This window comes from Pantherophis guttatus, chromosome 1, assembly GCF_059756535.1.
Source record: "Pantherophis guttatus breed Tessera chromosome 1, ASM5975653v1, whole genome shotgun sequence".
NCBI classification, from domain to species: domain Eukaryota; kingdom Metazoa; phylum Chordata; class Lepidosauria; order Squamata; family Colubridae; genus Pantherophis; species Pantherophis guttatus.
The window spans coordinates 69,053,180-69,070,898 of NC_142063.1; the positions used below are offsets into that span (position 1 = coordinate 69,053,180).

Below are 17,719 nucleotides of genomic sequence, written 5' to 3' on the forward strand. Positions count from 1 at the left end.
CTTCGCTATCTGTTCAGAAATGTGAGCGTGCACGCTGTGCGCATGCACAGCAGGTCAAAAATGGGATGTAATGACGTCCCGGCGGGTGGGTGGAGCCTCCTGCCGCCGGCCCTACTTGTTCCCTTGAGCCGGATAGATCCGGTTGGATTTCACCGCTGCTCAAAAGCCAACCTGAGAGCTGGAAAAAAAAAACAACACACCTAACTTTCATGAAAGGTGAACTGGGGTGATAGCCAGCGGCTCAAAAGATTTCGGTGTTAACATAGAAAAAATAAAGGAAAGGTGCTATGCTTGAAATGGAAAGAAAGTTGGATAGCAGATAGGCTAAACTTTCATTAAAAATAGTAGATACAAGGCAATCAATAATATAGCAATAGCACTTATATACCGTTTCATAGTGCTTTACAGTCCTCTCTAAGTGGTTTACAGAGTCAGCATATTGCCCCCAACAATCTGGGTCCTCATTTTACCAACCTCAGAAGGATAGAAGGCTGAGTCAACCTTGAGCAAGTCAGGATCAAACTTCTGCCAGTCGGTAGAATTAGCCTGCAATTCTGCAATCTAACCACTGCACCACCATGGCTCTTATAGTAAATACAGTAAAAAAAACCTATTGTGTAATTAAAATAAAATAAAAGTAGCAACAACAGTAATAACTGATGGCATTTCATCCTCCATGGGCTTTCCAAAAGAATTTAGTTTTTGAAAGGTGAAGGAAAGCCAATACCATGGGGCCAGTCTAATTTCAAACAGATGTATGTTAGTTAGGATAGTTAATGCCACTGTGAAACAGCCACTGTAAAGTTCAGTCCCCCAATCTCATAAAACTGGAGGAATTAAAACTTTTTGTTATATTTTTAATTGATTTTATGTGTACTTTAGCATATAGGAAATCCAACTTAAATAAATCAGTATAAAACTATCTATCTGTTTCACTGGCTTACTGTTTCTAATTAGCTTAAGTATTTTGAACTTCATTAGTCTACATCCATCATTCGCTTTTCTTTCTTTGAAATTGTTTTTTCAACATTGTAAACTCTTGGCTATGATTATTCCACCAGTACTCTGATAGACTGCCTAACACTAAAATACAGTAATGTAAATCCTATGATAATTGTATTGGTACTGTGAATGACTCTTGTTTGTTAGATCTTCAGTTATTCAAACCTTGACTTTTGATACCGTAGTTATTACTATTTTTTAAAAATGGCATATAGCCATAACAGTTCAGTATACATTAGAGAATTGTTGAGAATTGTATTAATTATTTAAACTGTATATTCTTATACTAATTGTTATTAAATAGTTTACCTGACTGGGACCTCTTGATAGAATTTATTGTGTTTCATTACTTTGTCACAGAATGGAAGTGAATCCAGTGAAGTTGAGGAGAATGTGGACATTGAGACTGTGGAGGAATTTTCAGAAAAAGTTAATCTTGCTCGCTTGAAGGCTACAGCTGCTCATGCTTTTTTGTCCAAACAGTTGTAAGTATATTCCTTTAAAAACACAAATTGCACAATTTTATTTGTAATTTTATAGTTGCAAACTTTCAGGCTTTTGTTGTGTGATTGTTTGTCTAAATATAGTTTTACTTATCTGAATGAGCATTAATACACTGGGGGGTGGAATCTTCCATGTTTTTTTAAAGATACATTTCAGTTTAAAAGAAGGGCTTGAAGCTTATTTAATACATATGGTAAAATGTATATTTAATTTCCACATGCAATAAAAAAACATTTCTGCAAGTAACATAAAAAGAATAAGAATAAACAAAAGGCAACACTAAATGAAGGGAACAGAATGTAAAATATTTAAAAATCTTGAGAACATCAAAGCTGGATCTAAATCTTAAAATACAGGATGTTTTTCCCCTGGAGGTGAAACAAACAATAATACGATAAAAGGAAAGCCTTTTTAGGAAGTACTATCTATTGACAGGATATCAAACTGAGAGTGTCTGCCTAACTAAATTATTTTAGGGGAATGCATTTAGGGGAGGCATTTTAAAAATGAGGTCTAAGTAGTTTCATATGTGAGAAAATTTACTTTAGAAACTTTGCCTCCAAATAATTTAGGGCTTTTAAAGTTATACCCCAACACTTCAAACTGAGTTTGGAAACAGATTGTTTTCCAGGGCAGTTGCTGAATCACCGGCATCAACTGATTACACTGATTAGTATCAGCTAATAGTTAAGTATTTTTTTTTTATTTTGGACTAGCTGAAATTTTTGAAAAGAAATATAATAATCTGTCCTGGTGATTACCAGAGAATAGATATTAGGCTATTATTGTCCAGAATGAACAGCAAGAAGCACATTGGAAACTGAAATAAGATGCTCTTAATCTTCAACAAAATAATTGATTCAAAAAGACCAAAGTTCACACCTCTTCTATCAGAGATGTGATCACAACTGAAATGGGCAGGGTTTTGCTAGTTTTTTAAAAAAAAGGTTTTGGATTATTTATTAGGTGAAAGAAGGATGTAAAAATATATGTAATTGGGGTAGTGATGACACTGTAACATCAAATAACTTCTTTTAGAGTAGTTTTAAAGTAGTTGATCTAAAGCATGGGAAATAAACTAGAACAGCAGGGAAGTACTTTTGTTATCAGGGAGTAGAACAGAAGGCACTCAATACCACTTTCTGATTCTAGGAGCAGAACCATCACAAGAGTCCTCTTAATTCTGAAAGCTGATCCTGAAAAATATAACTGCAATATAGAATAATTCAGCCATGCTCATTTTCCTCTTTTCTTCCAGTCTTTCATTCTGTTTCAGGCTTACTTTTGTGATGGGATAAACTGCTTTTGGCATTTTTAAACTGATTGAGTTTACTATATTTTCAAGGTTTATTTTCTATTGTATATTTTATATTTTAATTCTTCATTTAGTTTCAGGTAATGCCAGAATAAAACCCCAGGAACTAAACTTGTTTATTTTCTCTATCAGGCACTTGGTTCGTAACCATTCTAATAAGACTACCAAGCGACATAAGGTAGAGTCATGTTCATTCTTCTGGGTTTGATTAGTAAAGAATATTCTCATTGTAAAGAGTCTCTAATTTATTCTTAGCTATTTCTAAAGGTAGAATAAACTGATACTAGCAGTTAGCTAATGTGCATTATGCTAAGTTACTTTCCATGATATTTTGTCAATATCTGTGCATACTTTTCTGCTGATAATCATGTGGGAATATAACATCAGCAATTTTTTTTTCCCTAAATGTAAGGGAAGGCTCAATAAAAGTAGTCCTTAATTTATGACTATAACTGACCCTGCAATTTCAGTTGTAAGTCATGATGGACGTAAAGTGGTCAGCACTTGATGGTGCTAGATTATAAAACCCTTTTTGTGGTGGGTCGTTAAGCAAACATTGCAGTTGTTAAATAGACCCATTGTTTGTTACGGAGCAGTTTTAGCGAAAAACCAGAAGTAAATCCTGGTATCTAGCAAAAACATAAATTGGGGTCACATGATCATATAATGTCACAAACAGTCATAAATATGGGCTGGTTACCGAGTGTCCATAATACAGTCATGTGACTACAAGGAGATGTGGATTTTGGAAGGTTGTAAATCTGTTTTGCAAAATCCATGGTAATTTTGAATGGTCACTAAGGAACTGGTCAAAAGTTGAAGTCTACTTATATGTGCTTTAAGTGACATAACAGAAAGCTGTGAGGTAATTTAGAGATGGTTCACAGTGCTGATTGTTACAAAACAGACATTGACAATCTCAGGTAACAGGCCCAGCTCGGCCCAGCCCAGCTCATTGTGGTTTTCCATCTAGCTCACAAGGACTATAGGGAAACAGTAAGCATTCTCTTAAGGCCCTGATCTCCCCCCGCACTCCTCCCCCCCAATGTGTGTCTTCAGGAATAAGTCTTATTTCCAGTCAGTTGCCACTTTAAAATAACCCCAATTTTTATGATCCTGAAAAAATTATTTAAGCCTGATGGATGCAAGTGTGTTGTTTAATGATAAGAATTACAGTTTTACTGTGTTGTATTTTAAACTGTTCACGAGAGCAGATTTGTCTTTTCATAGCAATCTGAGTTTCCCAACAAAAAGCTAAAGAATGAGGAGCAGGCCTTTGCTAATTATCGGCAAACACATACAGCAAACGAACGTCGACGTCGAAAAGAAATGAGGGGACTCTTTGAAAAATTGAAAGCAACATTAGGACTGCAGGCTTTTCCAAAGGTTTCCAAATGCTTCATCTTAAAACAAGTTAGTGTTTTATGTTCATATTTCCATATCAAAGAAAAATACTGGACAGAATTGATTTTAAATATAGAAGAGATGAAAAATCTTGCTTAACATTAGTAATAGACTTATTTAATACTATGCAAGCTTGCTTTCTTATTTATTTATTTACTTAAATTTATTGGCTGTCCAATTGAAATAATAGTTTATTTCAAGCCATTTTCAAGATAGGCTTATTCCTAGTGATTTTATGGACATATCTCTAGCTTTTATGGAAACAGTGCATTGTCTTCTTCCAATATGTTTTTTTAAATTTCCCAATCTTGTTTGCAGTACTGGTATTCCTTGTTGGAGAGCCATCCAAGTACTAACTAGGGTTCAGTTCCACTTAATATTTTGAGATCAGTCTAGATTGACTAGATTGATTAGCAGCTCAGTAAGCTTATTGGTGATTGGAACCTAAGCAATGCCACACCTGTTTTCTAATCCCAGTGTTACTTTTTTAAAATAATACTTTTTAGTTATCTGGATTTTTTTCTGGGTTTTTCCCTAAAACTTCATTGAAAATATCTTGAAATGCCTAATGTCTAGGTTAATGAAAAGAAGGACTAGGGTGACATGATAGCAGAGTTCCAATATTTAAGGGGCTGCCACAAAGAAGACGGGGTCAACCTATTCTCCAAAGCACCTGAAGACAGGACAAGAATCGCCCATCTCAAGCAAGTGACTCTGGGCAGTGAATAATCTTAAAACAATTAAAACAATTACAACAGAGCCTGGTGGCGCAGCAGACTAATAGCCTGTTATTATCATTCAGCTGCCTGCAATTACTGCTAGTTCGAATCTCCCCAGGCTCAAGGTTGACTCAGCCTTCCATCCTTTCTAAGGTAGGTAAATTGAGGACCCAGTTTGTGGGGGCAATAAGCTGACTTTGTATAAATATACAAAAGTATGGAGGCTATTGCTTAACGCATTGTAAGCCGCCCTGAGTCTCCGGAGAAGGGCGGCATATAAATCAAATAAATAAATAAATAAATAAATAAATGGATGGAAACTGATCAAGGAGAGAACCAACCTAGAACTAAGGAGAAATTTCCTGACAGAACAATTAATCAGTGGAATGACTTGCCTCCAGAAGTTGTGGGTGCTCCAACACAAAGTTTTTAAAAAGAGATTGGACAGCCATTTGACTAAAATGGTATAGGGTTTCTTGACTGAACAGGGGTTGGATTAGAAGGCCTCCAAGGTCCCTTCCAATTTTGTTACTCTGTTATAAGACTCATGAACTAAAATTGGAGATTTTGTCCAAGTTTAACTGATTGATTGTTTTCTCATTGTATATTTGGCTAAAACAAAACCTGTATAATTGCCCTTCTTTGTGCAAGCATATGACTTGGAGCATATTTTATTTAATTTTAATTCATTTCAATATTTTTTTTTTCAAATAATTTACTGATATGAAAATGAGAAATCATTTTTGTTCAGATATATACTGCTGGAATGTAAAAATAGTTTGTTTTTCAGGCCTTGGAAGAGATCCAGGGTTTGACAGATCAAGCAGACAAACTCACAGGACAAAAGAACTTATTGTTGCACACGCAGGATACCTTGGTTCGTAAAGTATCTGCACTTTCAGGTGAGATGTCAGAGAGAATGAGCAGAATAAAATCTGAACTGTCTTTTAGGATTGTGAATCACTGGAATAGTTTGAAGCAGCGGTGAAATGCTCCCGTTCGGACCGGATCGCCCGATCCGGTAGCGATGGCAGCGGGTGGTTCGGAGAACCGGTAGCAAAACTCCCTGCGCCCCCCCCCCCCATGCCCAGCTGAGCTGCAAGATCATCAGAGGCTTTTTTTTTTTTTTTTTTTACGTTTAAAAGCATTTTTTCTACAAAAATGCTTCTCAGCTCTTCCGACAAAAAAATGCTTTTGAAAGTTAAAAAAAAAACCTCTGATGATTGCGCGGCTCAGCTGGGATCGTCAGAGGCTTTTCAAAGCATTTTTTTCTTCAACCTCTTGGCTGAAGAGGTGGTAAAAAATGCTTTGAAAAGTCTCTGACGATCCCAGCTGAGTTGCCTGATTGGCAGAGAGGCGTTTCAAAGCATTTTTTAAAAAGCCTCTCTGACGATCCCAGCTGAGTTGCCTGATTGGCAGAGAGGCGTTTCAAAGCATTTTTTAAAAAGCCTCTCTAACGATCCCAGCTGAGTTGCCTGATCAGCAGAGGCTTTTCAAAGCATTAGAAAAAATGCTTTGAAAAGTTAAAAAAAAAAAAAAAGTTGGCCACACCCACCCAGTCACATTACACCCCCCTCAAGCCACGCCTACAGAACCGGTAGTAACAAATTTTACATTTCACCCCTGGTTTGAAGTGGTAGGCAAAGAAAGTTACGTGCTACAACTGAAGTATAGTTGTCAAATATGTGAATAGTCCTAAAATAGAACCTGGAAGCTGCCACAGATGGGAAGTAGGAAAACCTTTAAGAAATTATGAACTCATACTAGGACCATAAAACATAATTAAATGCTTTTTCCATACAGGCAGTCCTTGACTTACAACCATAATTGAGTCTAATATTTCTGTTACTAAACAAGGCAGTTGTTAATTGAATTTTGCCCCATTTTATGATTTTTCTTACCAATCTTGTTAAGTGAATCAGTGCAGATATTAAATTAATAACATGGTTGTTAAGTGAATCTGGCTTCTCCATTGACTTTGCTTATTAGAAGGTTGCAAAAAGTGATCACATGACCCTGGAACACTGCAACCGTCTTAAATACATGCCAGTTGCAAAGCATCCAAATTTTGATCATGTGACACGGGATGCTACACTGGTCATAAATGTGGAAAACAGTCATAAGTCAATTCTTGCAGTGTTACAACTTCGAAGGGTCACTGAATGTTTGTAACCACTAAATGGTTGTAAACTGAGGATTACCTGTATAATGCAGTAATAAGCAACTGGGGGCCAGTTTGGTTTATTGTTTAAGATGCTAGAAACCAGGAGACTATGAGTTCTGAGTCTGCCTTAGGTATGAAAGCCAGCTTGGGCCAGTTACTCTCTCTATTTCAGCCCAGGTTGTTGTTATGATGAAAGTAGGAGACAGGAACAGTAGGTATGTTCACACCCTTGAGTTATATGTAAAAAGACAGGATTAAAAATAAAATTAATTAGTAATTATAATTTACTCTATAGAATATAGAGACTGTGCATGTTTATGATGGAGAAAGAAAGACTAAAAACAATTGCATTTGGGCTAGCATATAATTTCCCTTGAAAATTTAGACTTTTGTACGTATATTCATTATAAAAGAGAAACCTGACTACTATTTTCATCTCTAGGAAAGACACAAGAAGTGGTCTTGAAGAAGTTAGAATACATTTATGCCAAACAGAAAGCAGTAGCAGCTCAAAAAGGGAAGCAGAAAGAACAAACAGATCCTACAAAGACGATTGAGAGTGCTAGTCCTTTGGTGGAAAAAGATCCTACTTCTGTCCTTGGAGAGGTGAAGCCAGTGGTCTTATCCAATCAACGTACAAAACCATTGATACTTTCCAGGAAAGGAAACCATGTCACAGGTAGGCTAAAGAAACACAGGAATAATTAATCTACCCAAAATTAAGTTTCTAACCATAAAATATTCTTGAACATAGTGCATCTCATGTGTAGGATGCATTGCTGTGTTACACAATTACAACCTTGGTATTAAAAAAAGAAATAAGATATAGGTGATCCTTGTTAATGACTGTTTGTTCAGTGAATGTTCAAACTTGCAGTGGTATTGAATTAGTGTTAATAACAACCATTTCTCCCCATGGTCATATGAGTGTGATTCCTGACATTCATTGCCGAACAGCAAAGTCAATGGGAAGCCAGCAGGAAATTGGAAATCGTAGTCATGTGAAGTCATCACTTAATTCTGGAACTGAACTAGGTAGCATAATCAAGGGACATTACACTTTATGACTGTCACTTAGCGATTGTAATTCCAGTCCCAAATACTGTCATAAACTAAGGACTGCCTGTAATTTATTTATCAGTATAGTAAGGTAATAAATTATCACAGCAGCCACTGTAATGTATGAAATACTATAGTGGTACTGCAAAATTGCTTTAAAGTTTTCTTTAGGTTTTTTTTTTTGCTTTTGATGTTTAAAATTTTCAATGTGCTCTGAAATGTGTTATAGAAAAACAGTAGGAGTTTATGGGAATAAACTTAAAAGGAATGCCAAGATAAATAATATTCCTTGTTATTTATGTACTATCTCAACATTTCTTTATTATTGCTTTCTTACAGGAGACCTACCTCCTTCTATAACGTTAACCAATGCCAATCTTTTAGTAACTACAAATGGCCAGGTGCTGGCATTCAGAAACTCATTGGTGCCAAGACAGGTTGCTGCCCTGCCTACCACACTTCTACAAGCCAAAGTCAAATCAGAAACGGAGGGCAATGATGAGAAAGAGCAGTCAGGTAAGATGAGAAAACAACTGAAAAAATTAAGTTGAACCTAGCCTTGCTTCTGGCACGAAGCTTATTAAATTGTCCATGTCCATGAAGTGAAAATTTTTATCACTTGTCTCATCTATAGGTAGTCCCCATGCAGAGATAAAAAATAGAAAGAAAAAAGAAAAGACAAAAAATAAAGATACAGCAAAACAAAAGAAATATATGGAGAGATTATTTCCCCCTTCATCATAAGTATAAACAATTTTAGACTTTATCACATCTTAAAATACAACAATATTCTAACTCTTACCTATAAATAAATCCTTAAAGCTTTGTCATTTCAATCCTGACCAGAAAAATTCCATTAAGGAATTTGTTGTTATTTCTGGTTACCAGTGATAACAACAAATTTATTTAACCGTAATCAAATAAACCAACTTTATATTTCTTCCTTTTTCTTTTCACAATCTTGATCTTTAGTCCCATCAGTAGTCCTAGAATTTGATTTCTTTTTGCTTTCTTTGTCCTTCTCACAAAATTCTTCAATAGCAATAGCATTTAGACTTATTTATTTATTTATTTATTTATTGTGATTTATATGCCGCCTTTCTCCCTAGGGACTCAAGGCGGCTTACAAAAAGACAACTTCAATACAAATCACAATACAATACCAAATTAAAATCAGTAACCCAATTAAAAACGATTTAAAATTATATCAGTGTACCCCCAAACGGATCAGTTTAATTGGCGGAAGAGCCACGTCTTCAGCTCGCGACGGAAGGAAAGAAGGTCGGGGGCTGTCCTGAGCTCAGTGGGCAATCCATTCCAGAGGGTCGGGGCTCCCACAGAGAACGCCCTCCCCCTGGGGGTCGTCAGCCGACATTGTTTGGCCGACGGCACCCTGAGGAGGCCGACTCTGTGAGAGCGCACAGGACGATGGGAGAACGGCTGGAGATGGTCCTGCAAGTACCCCGGGCCTAAGCCATATACCACTTAACAGTGCTTTACAGTCCTCTCTAAGCAGTTTACATATTGCCCTTAATAATCTGGGTCCTCATTTTACTGACCTCATAAGGATGGAAGGCTGAGTCAACCTTGAGCCTGGTGAGATTCGAACTGCCAAATTGCTGGCAGCCAGCAGTCAGCAGAAGTAGCTTGCAGTACTGCACTCTAACCACTGCACTACCACGGCTCATCAAAGTTTTAATAAGTCTCTTTTTGTAAATCCAGCATAGGAAAATTACCCAACTTTCTTTTTTTGCTTTATTCTTTTTATATCCCTTAATAGCATTAGCCAGTTTTTGTTTTGTTTTGTTTTGTTTTGTGGGGGGAAAGTGGGGTTGTATGCCCAGTGGAGCATCTTTACCTGTATCATTCTTTTAGCCTGTTATTTTTAAATCCACTTTCAGATCAGTCTTAATCTGTTCAGGTAAGACTTGTTCTTCTTTCATAATGTTGTTTAAATGCAATCTAGCTGTAGAGGCAGACACTCTTAAAATTTACTTCTGGGTCCATTGTTCAAAAATATCCTTCAATATGTTCAGTGTTAAAATATTTTGCTTCATTCTATATTAATAAGTCAAATTTAAGTGCATACTCAAGCATAGGAAAAGTATTCTGTCTTTTAGGGTTAGTGTTTCAATCCACATGGCTAAATATGATTAACCTCAGAACTTATCAGTATTTATATTTGGCTCCTGTGGAAAAGAATGATAGCTAAAACTTTACTCTTTCCCTTTGAAACAAGCATTTTCAAACTGGCCTAGCAAAATATCAGTATTTTCTTTGGACAAAAGCTTCCTTCTTCTTGATTTACTTTTCTGACATTGAGTGAGAGATCATTATTTTTCCATGCTGAGGCAGTCCATGTTGTGAAACAGTTGATCGCTGCTAGCTGTTCTGCTAGCAATTCAAGAGTTGGGTTTGGACTAAGGATTTGCAGACCTTTTCATTGGCAAAGGTCTCTTTCATTCCCAAATGAATGTGTGCACCTGTCTCTATAATTTTTATTTTCTCTGGGAGACTAGCAAACTCGGGAAATCACTCTCTTTTTTTGCTAATGGGGTAATGTAATAGAAGCTTGAAAGGCTGTCAAAGCAATTGTCATATTCAACTTATACCTAGCATAATTAAAATGGAGTAGCTGTGAATTTCATGCTTCTTCCTTCCTTTTGGCTGAGATCTCTCTTTTGCAACAGTCCTTTTTCCTCTTCTGTTTTCCCAGTGTTATTTTGGTATTTCATCACATGGGCCTTCTAAGCTTGGAGACCAACTTCGTCATTTTCTGTGCACTTTCGATACACTTATTTTTTTTTATTACTTCATGGACTTTATTCTCTGGAACTCTGGAATACACTTCTCTTTTTCAAATTGTTCCTCTTAGGCCAGGTAGTCCACATGATTACCAATAACCTCACAAATCTGAACTCAGCATTTGAATAAACAAGGCAGAAGAAAACCACCACTGCTTCTCTGTATCAGCCATTTGTTACATGCATTCTGTGGGTCATGATAGCATTCCGATGGGTTCTTTGAATTGGTTAATTCACATAAATATGGAGGGCTTGTAGAATGTTTCTATCATTGTGAACACCCATTAGTTGGACCTGCTAGCCCTAAGAACTGCAAGTGCCATCATGGCAGGGAAGCCGTCTGTAACTAATCTCTTGGGAAATGCTGCTGTTATTGCTGGCAAACCAAATGGGGACCAATATTACCCAGGATTTGTATCCTGATAGCCCATCACCTGGTATTTACCACTTTCATTTTGTTTTATCCACTCACCCTCTCTCTGTCACACACACATGATAAGGTCTATGCACCCCTTTTAAAATACCAGGTTTTTGAGATGTAAAAACATCAGACCACTTCAGAATTTTTTCTACCTTTAATATAATATGGGATGAATAGGCAAAGCAGGGATCCAAGGAATGTTCTTTATTATTGTATAGGAGAAGAACAGACTCTTGCAATTTTATCAGAGTTTCTTCCTGCTGCTTCTTATAACAAACAAAATCAAAGTTGTTTGAGTATCTTTCTTTGTCTTTTCGCTTTCTTGGGACTGAGCAATCTTTTCTGAAAATCCTATCTTAATGGCTGATTCATTCTTTCTCCATTCCGAAGGCTAGGTCAGCACTCCTTCAAAGAAGGAAGATAACTTTTCATTCTCATCTGTTAGCATGCATAAGATAAGTAGCCCCAAATTTTGCAGGTAAAACAGCTTACTTTTCCAAGCAGGAATTCACACACATACAGAGAGAGAGAGAGAGAGGGAGGGAGAGAGAGAGATATTACACATGCTTGAAGAGAGTGTGGAGGAGGGGAAATCTGTTGAAGAGTTTAGAAAGTTTAGTTTGGAGACAGACTAGAACGATTGGAATAATATTGGAATCCTTTAATCAATAATCTGATTGATTTTGTTTTGTTAGCAGAAAATGAAGATTCATTCTTGATGCCAAGAATTGTGAATGTGACATCACTAGCTACTGAAGAAGAAACAAATTTAAATCTGGATGTAAATAAAGGACCTTACACAATGCTAAATACTGATTCTAGGGCATCTGAGTTTTCCATGCAAGTTTTATCTCAGGAAACATCCAATCATAAATGCAAAGAAAACGAAGAAGGTTTTGAAAAAGAGAGAAATGTTACTGGAACAACACAAGATCTGCTTCAGGAAAAATATAGTTTTCCACAAATACTAAACGTCTCCAGTTTAAAAGACTCCCCAGAAACATTTGGAACAAAGCTCTGTTTTGAAGAATTAACTGGAAGCCAGATATGGGCCAAAGAGGTAGATGGAGGAGGAGAAGATTGTCAAAAGTCAAAGAATCTCTCATTGCAAAAGCTACAGATTAACAAAGCCAAGGACTCTGGGTCAGAAATGGAACTGCAGCAAGTTGCTTCTGTAATTCATGAACCAACAATGGATACAAGCAGTTCTGTAGATATAGAGGAGAATGATGATACAGATGAAACACTGACCTCACTTCTGAATGAAATTGCATTCCTCAATCAGCATCTGAGTGATGATGCTTCAGACATACCAGAACTTTCCAACCCCCTAAGTTCTAGCTTTTCTCTAGCAGATACCGAAAGTCGCCAGGAATCAAACTCAGCAAGTAGCTCTGCCTTCCAATTTGGTACAGTGAGTGGGAATTTAAAGGATCTTTCTATGATTCAAGACAATGGTGATTCCATAACTCCTCTCCTACTTCACTTGGATGATGATGATTTTCCTGTTGGCAATAGAAATGCCGGAGAGGTTTCATCAGAATCTGATGCTTTAAAAATCATGCTAGGCTCTGAAATAAAGGATAGAAATTCCAACCTGTTAAAAATAAACGGAAGTGGAAAAAACATGGAATCCTCAGCAAAGAGAAGAAGTGTTTCACCTCCTGTTCTTCATATGAAAACTAATTTAGAAGCTGGTGCTTCGGACATGTCATGGAGGCCTATGCCCAAATTGGTACCACTGGGGTTAAAAACTGCTAATCAGTCATTAGATTCTGAAGGACAAAGTACTAAAGTGATGCCTGCATTGGCACTTGTTGCTTCAAAAGAGAAGAAATTGGCACAGTCAGCAATTAATCCCAGTCAGGTTTCTAAATCAACAAATACAAAAGCAACTGCAGTGACAAAATCAAATTAATTATTGTGGCTTTAACTTCAGATTTTAATATTTTCTTTCTGACTTTTGAGACTTAATCTAGATGTAGGATACACATGTGCATTTGGCTGCTTGCATTACAATGTCATATATTTTACAAAGTATGCATGTAATTTATGAAAACAAAGTTTTATACTAGAGGTTAAGAAGTCAAAAAATTAAGAGACTAACCAGATAGATGAATAATGCAAATGCTTCATTTATCTGTTATTTTGGTATTTTACCCTTGTAAAATATGTTGAGGCTCTTGAACAATTACATATTTGAGAACATTCATTCTGGGAAGGAAAAAAATGCAGAACTAAGTTATTTTCTTCATAACAACTAATGTAGTGAGAATTTTAACTGCTTTGCTTAAGCTCCAGTGGAGTTGCTCTTAATTGGCAGGAAAGGTGTCATGGTTATTTCCTTTGTATGACATTGCCACAGAATATCTTTTTTTAAAGTATTTTTAAAAATCAGGAATGTAAGTGGTTTGTATAAATATATTATGTGTTCAGGAGCTCAGATTAAAGCATTTCAGCAACAAAGTATTTTCTGTAATACAATGTTGTTCAAATTTGGGGGGCTTCCTGTAAAGAAGTGAAGTGTGAGATTTCATACTGTAAAATGATTTATATTTTTGTATACAGGTTTTTGTAAGTATGTACAATAATGACATTTTTCATCTAGGAAAAGATACTAAATATTTCCAAATGATTGTAAATGATACATTTTTCACTAAGTGTAAAGCATTTGAATGCTTTGAACAAGTTGTTATAGGAAACCTTAAAACTTATGCATTTTAGGTAAATTCAATAAGGAAGGTAATGTTTCTTGTTACCCAACATATAAAAGCTGTCTTCATTTATTAATATTTGAAGCTTCCTTCTCGTATCACGTGGATTGAATTAACCGTTGAGAGTCAGTTTTCTGTATAGGTATGAAAATGAGCAATTCCAATGTGCTTATAGCGCAAAGGTTTACAGGTAACAAACAGGCATGAGTCAGAATTATTTCTGGTGGGTATTCCTCAGCTTTTAAGAATATATGCAGATTGAGTTAAAGGAAAAAAGTTAAACTCTTTCTTTCTCAGAGATTTTTACAAAAATAGCAATGCTGTGTTCCTCTGCACTGGCTGTTAAATCTTCAGACGATTAACAGAATTTAGTTTTTCCTTAAATCAATGCTATTCATTTAAAAGCTTTATAATAATAGAAAGAAAAAGTTGTCAAAGTACTAAGCAGTGTGGATTAAATATTTTGTTGTTCTTTGCAGCTGCACATATTCCTTTATGCTATATTTCAGTTTATTATAAGGTTTTCTTATGTTTCTTGATTCACTGTGTTCATTCAGTGCCTTAGGACACGAAAAGAACTTTCGTATATCACAATTTAATTAAAATCTGACTGACCTGTTTATTTTAAGGCTCAGACTCCAATGTGACACAAGCCTTTTAAGTGTTTTGTCTGGACATGCAACTGAGAATGTGGTTTCTCTGAGACCCTGTGTCCCACAGACATCAGCAGATGTTGTGTGAACATCAGCACTGATGGGATCCTTGGATGTAGACCAGTAAATCAAGGCAGCTCTTATGAGTACATCAACTCCTTGTTAGGATTTCTGACTGTATGAAATCCTGCACTCGGACATCTTGCTTGTTCAAGTAAAAAAGCCTGAACAAGGCTTGTGGCAATTTGCTTACCTATATTAAATAAATATAATAAATTACGCCAACCCTTTATTTTGTGAAACCGCCATTACACTAGAAATTTGACTAATAGCATAATTTTTCTCATTTTCTCATACCTTTTTTGTAGTATTTGCTTGTTTTCTGAGCTATAGAAACTAAAACAAACAAACAAACAAACCCCTACCTGTCCACATTTCACTTTAGAACAAATTATATCATTACAGTTATGGTCATTTGGCCTATTGCCTAAACATGACTATTTTAAAGATGCAGTGCATTATAATGTAAATAGGCAGGATTTCAGGAAAACTATATAAATATTCAAATATACAGAACTCTAAAATTTCAATACCCAGTCACCTCTTTCAATTGTTTTGGTCTGCATTTCAGTGCTCAAATCTAAAGTTTTTAAAAATAATAATAGTACATTCTACAGCACTATTCCCTATTTCAAAAGTAGCCTTGATAACAATTATGTATAGTTTTTTTAGGAATAATGCAAGATTGAATTTTATAAGTATTTTCTAATCAACACTTGACAATTGATTCATTTCATTTTAAGCAAACTTGTAAAATTGATTTTTTAATTCATCTGTAAATGACTGAAATGTTTTTAGTAAAACAATGTTAGATTTTATTTCTATGATATTTCTTTTTCTGTATCTACTAAAAGCTGTATTTTTGTAGTTATCAAACCATAAAGCCTGTCTTAATAACTGAGAGGAGAATCTGTGTAATTAAAATAGTCTCTAACTAGAATATGGTTTTGAAATATTATTTCTAGGCCAAACACCAGAGGAGAAAGCTGAGAGGATAACAGTGTTTTCTGAGTTTGATTAATAAAATTCTGGAATAAAATTAACTAGCCCTTGTAAAAAAGAATACTTTGAATTTAAAAAATTATTAGCATTGTTACTGTGATAAAGATTATTAATATTTTAATTTGAGTTCTTAATTGTGATTTGTGAATTGTGATTGTCTGAATCACATTTGGGAATTCTATTCCTGTACAGAGCTTTGCTGGGAATGTTCCAGAATACTTTGGAGACCTTTGCCCATTCCTTAGTTTTAAGTAGATGCGGCTTTTTCCTGACATTTATTTACTTTAGCAAAACAATAGCATATTGAAATCACTTCTCCAGAACCATTTCCATTATTTTTCTGTTCTCTCAGCTGTACTAAAACAGACGCATACACTCCTTCATGGGGCTATGTGACCTAGCATTCTTTTTCAAAAATATTAGAAATGTACAGCACAGCTTCTCCATTGGATAAACCCTCCAGCCTCCTGCTTGGATCGACATGGGAACTCTTGTCCACACTACTAAGTTTTTAAATGGGTGTTGAGAGGAAAAAGGTTCTTGTGTTGATAAAGTGCAGAGAATCCATGCAGCTCATATTATATAGCACATTTTGAGATGGGTGGGATTTAGTACTGTAGTGGTACCATTCCTTTTGGTTTTGTACAACCTTATAATGATCTATCCATGTGCCATTACATCAGGATTCCTGAAATTCAGTTCCCAGTCAGTGTTAAATCTTTTGTTCAGGATGGAACAAAGATAATTTTTGACTCAATTTTCCTCTATAGCAGACTTTTTATTGGGGGTGGGGTGGGAGCGTTGATTAAATCCCTGAACACTTTTCTGTATTTTAGGGCCATTGAATTTTTGAGGCTTTATCTCAAAACTAAATGGTTCAGATCACACCAGACAGCATGACCATCTAATCAGAAAAAACTATCCATGTTTTTATACATTGCCAGTTTCTGGATAATCTAGGGATTCGCCCAATTGTGGTTCACTTACCGGCCAGGACAATCTGTGGGTGTCTGGGCCATTCCTCTAAACCAGGCTGTCCAATCCATTGGTTGCATCCAGCTCTGGACAGCAAGTAATGCAACCCACAAGATGATAATAATATTAAAAAATGAAGTGTATTATTTATATACATTAACTATATATTTTATATGCAGCCCAAGGCAATTTCTCCTCACTCAGTGCAGCTCAGGCAGGCCAAAAGGTTGGACATGCCTGCTCTAAACCCATAGTGTGAGCTAAAAGTGGAATGTTTTGGTATCAAAACTCCCTATGTTGGAGAGTGCATGATGGTTCACTTGATATAATAAGCCATTCATCAGTATTTAATTTTGCAACTATGTTTCTCTTGACAGGAGCAATCCACCTTATAGTACATGATTGCACCGATTCCACTACCATGGGTAAAAGCCAGGAAAATGTTCTGGGAATATTAATTTGAATGATTTGTAGCATTTGTGTCAGCCATAGGTTGGCTATGTATTTAATTGAATTATTTATACACCATCTTACTCCAAGAGTTCAAACTACTTAGCACGGGAATGTCCTTTCATGTTATCTTTACAATAACAATCCTTTAAAGTAAATTGCATTGCGTGAATGACTGGCGCAAAATCACCAGTTAATTCCTAGGGTTTAAAATTGGGTTTCTCCCATCTTAACACTTAGAACTACATAATATTGCTTCTATTAGCCCTCCTTATGACTCCCATGCAGAATGTAATCTAATTCTCCTAGAATCATGGAATGTGCTGAAATGAGTAAATTGACATTTGAAATTAGAGCACAAGAAGATAAACTACTACAAGATATGGGATTTATTTTATCAATGGCTAGATAATAAAACATGGAAATGAAATATGAAATAGGAAATGAATGTTATAAATATAATATTTGAAAAT

At 35.8% G+C, this 17,719-nt stretch overlaps 1 protein-coding gene across 6 annotated transcripts in view; it reads left to right on the forward strand.

Annotated features, from left to right (window-relative positions):
- MGA (MAX dimerization protein MGA) overlaps positions 1-15,759 on the forward strand; it is a 72,444-nt gene extending 56,685 nt beyond the window's left edge. For 3 of the 6 annotated variants that reach the window (XM_087875846.1, XM_087875843.1, XM_087875845.1), the window contains exons 19-25: positions 1,363-1,487; positions 2,954-2,999; positions 4,052-4,234; positions 5,723-5,846; positions 7,551-7,787; positions 8,507-8,683; positions 12,088-15,759. In XM_087875846.1, the coding sequence (XP_087731972.1) occupies positions 1,363-1,487; positions 2,954-2,999; positions 4,052-4,234; positions 5,723-5,846; positions 7,551-7,787; positions 8,507-8,683; positions 12,088-13,310 (2,115 nt within the window). In that variant the 3' untranslated portion in view covers positions 13,311-15,759. The remainder of the gene's footprint in view (positions 1-1,362; positions 1,488-2,953; positions 3,000-4,051; positions 4,235-5,722; positions 5,847-7,550; positions 7,788-8,506; positions 8,684-12,087) is intronic. The other 3 variants (XM_087875850.1, XM_034417795.2, XM_087875855.1) reach the window with 3 other exon arrangements.
- Positions 15,760-17,719: the final 1,960 nt, after the last annotated feature.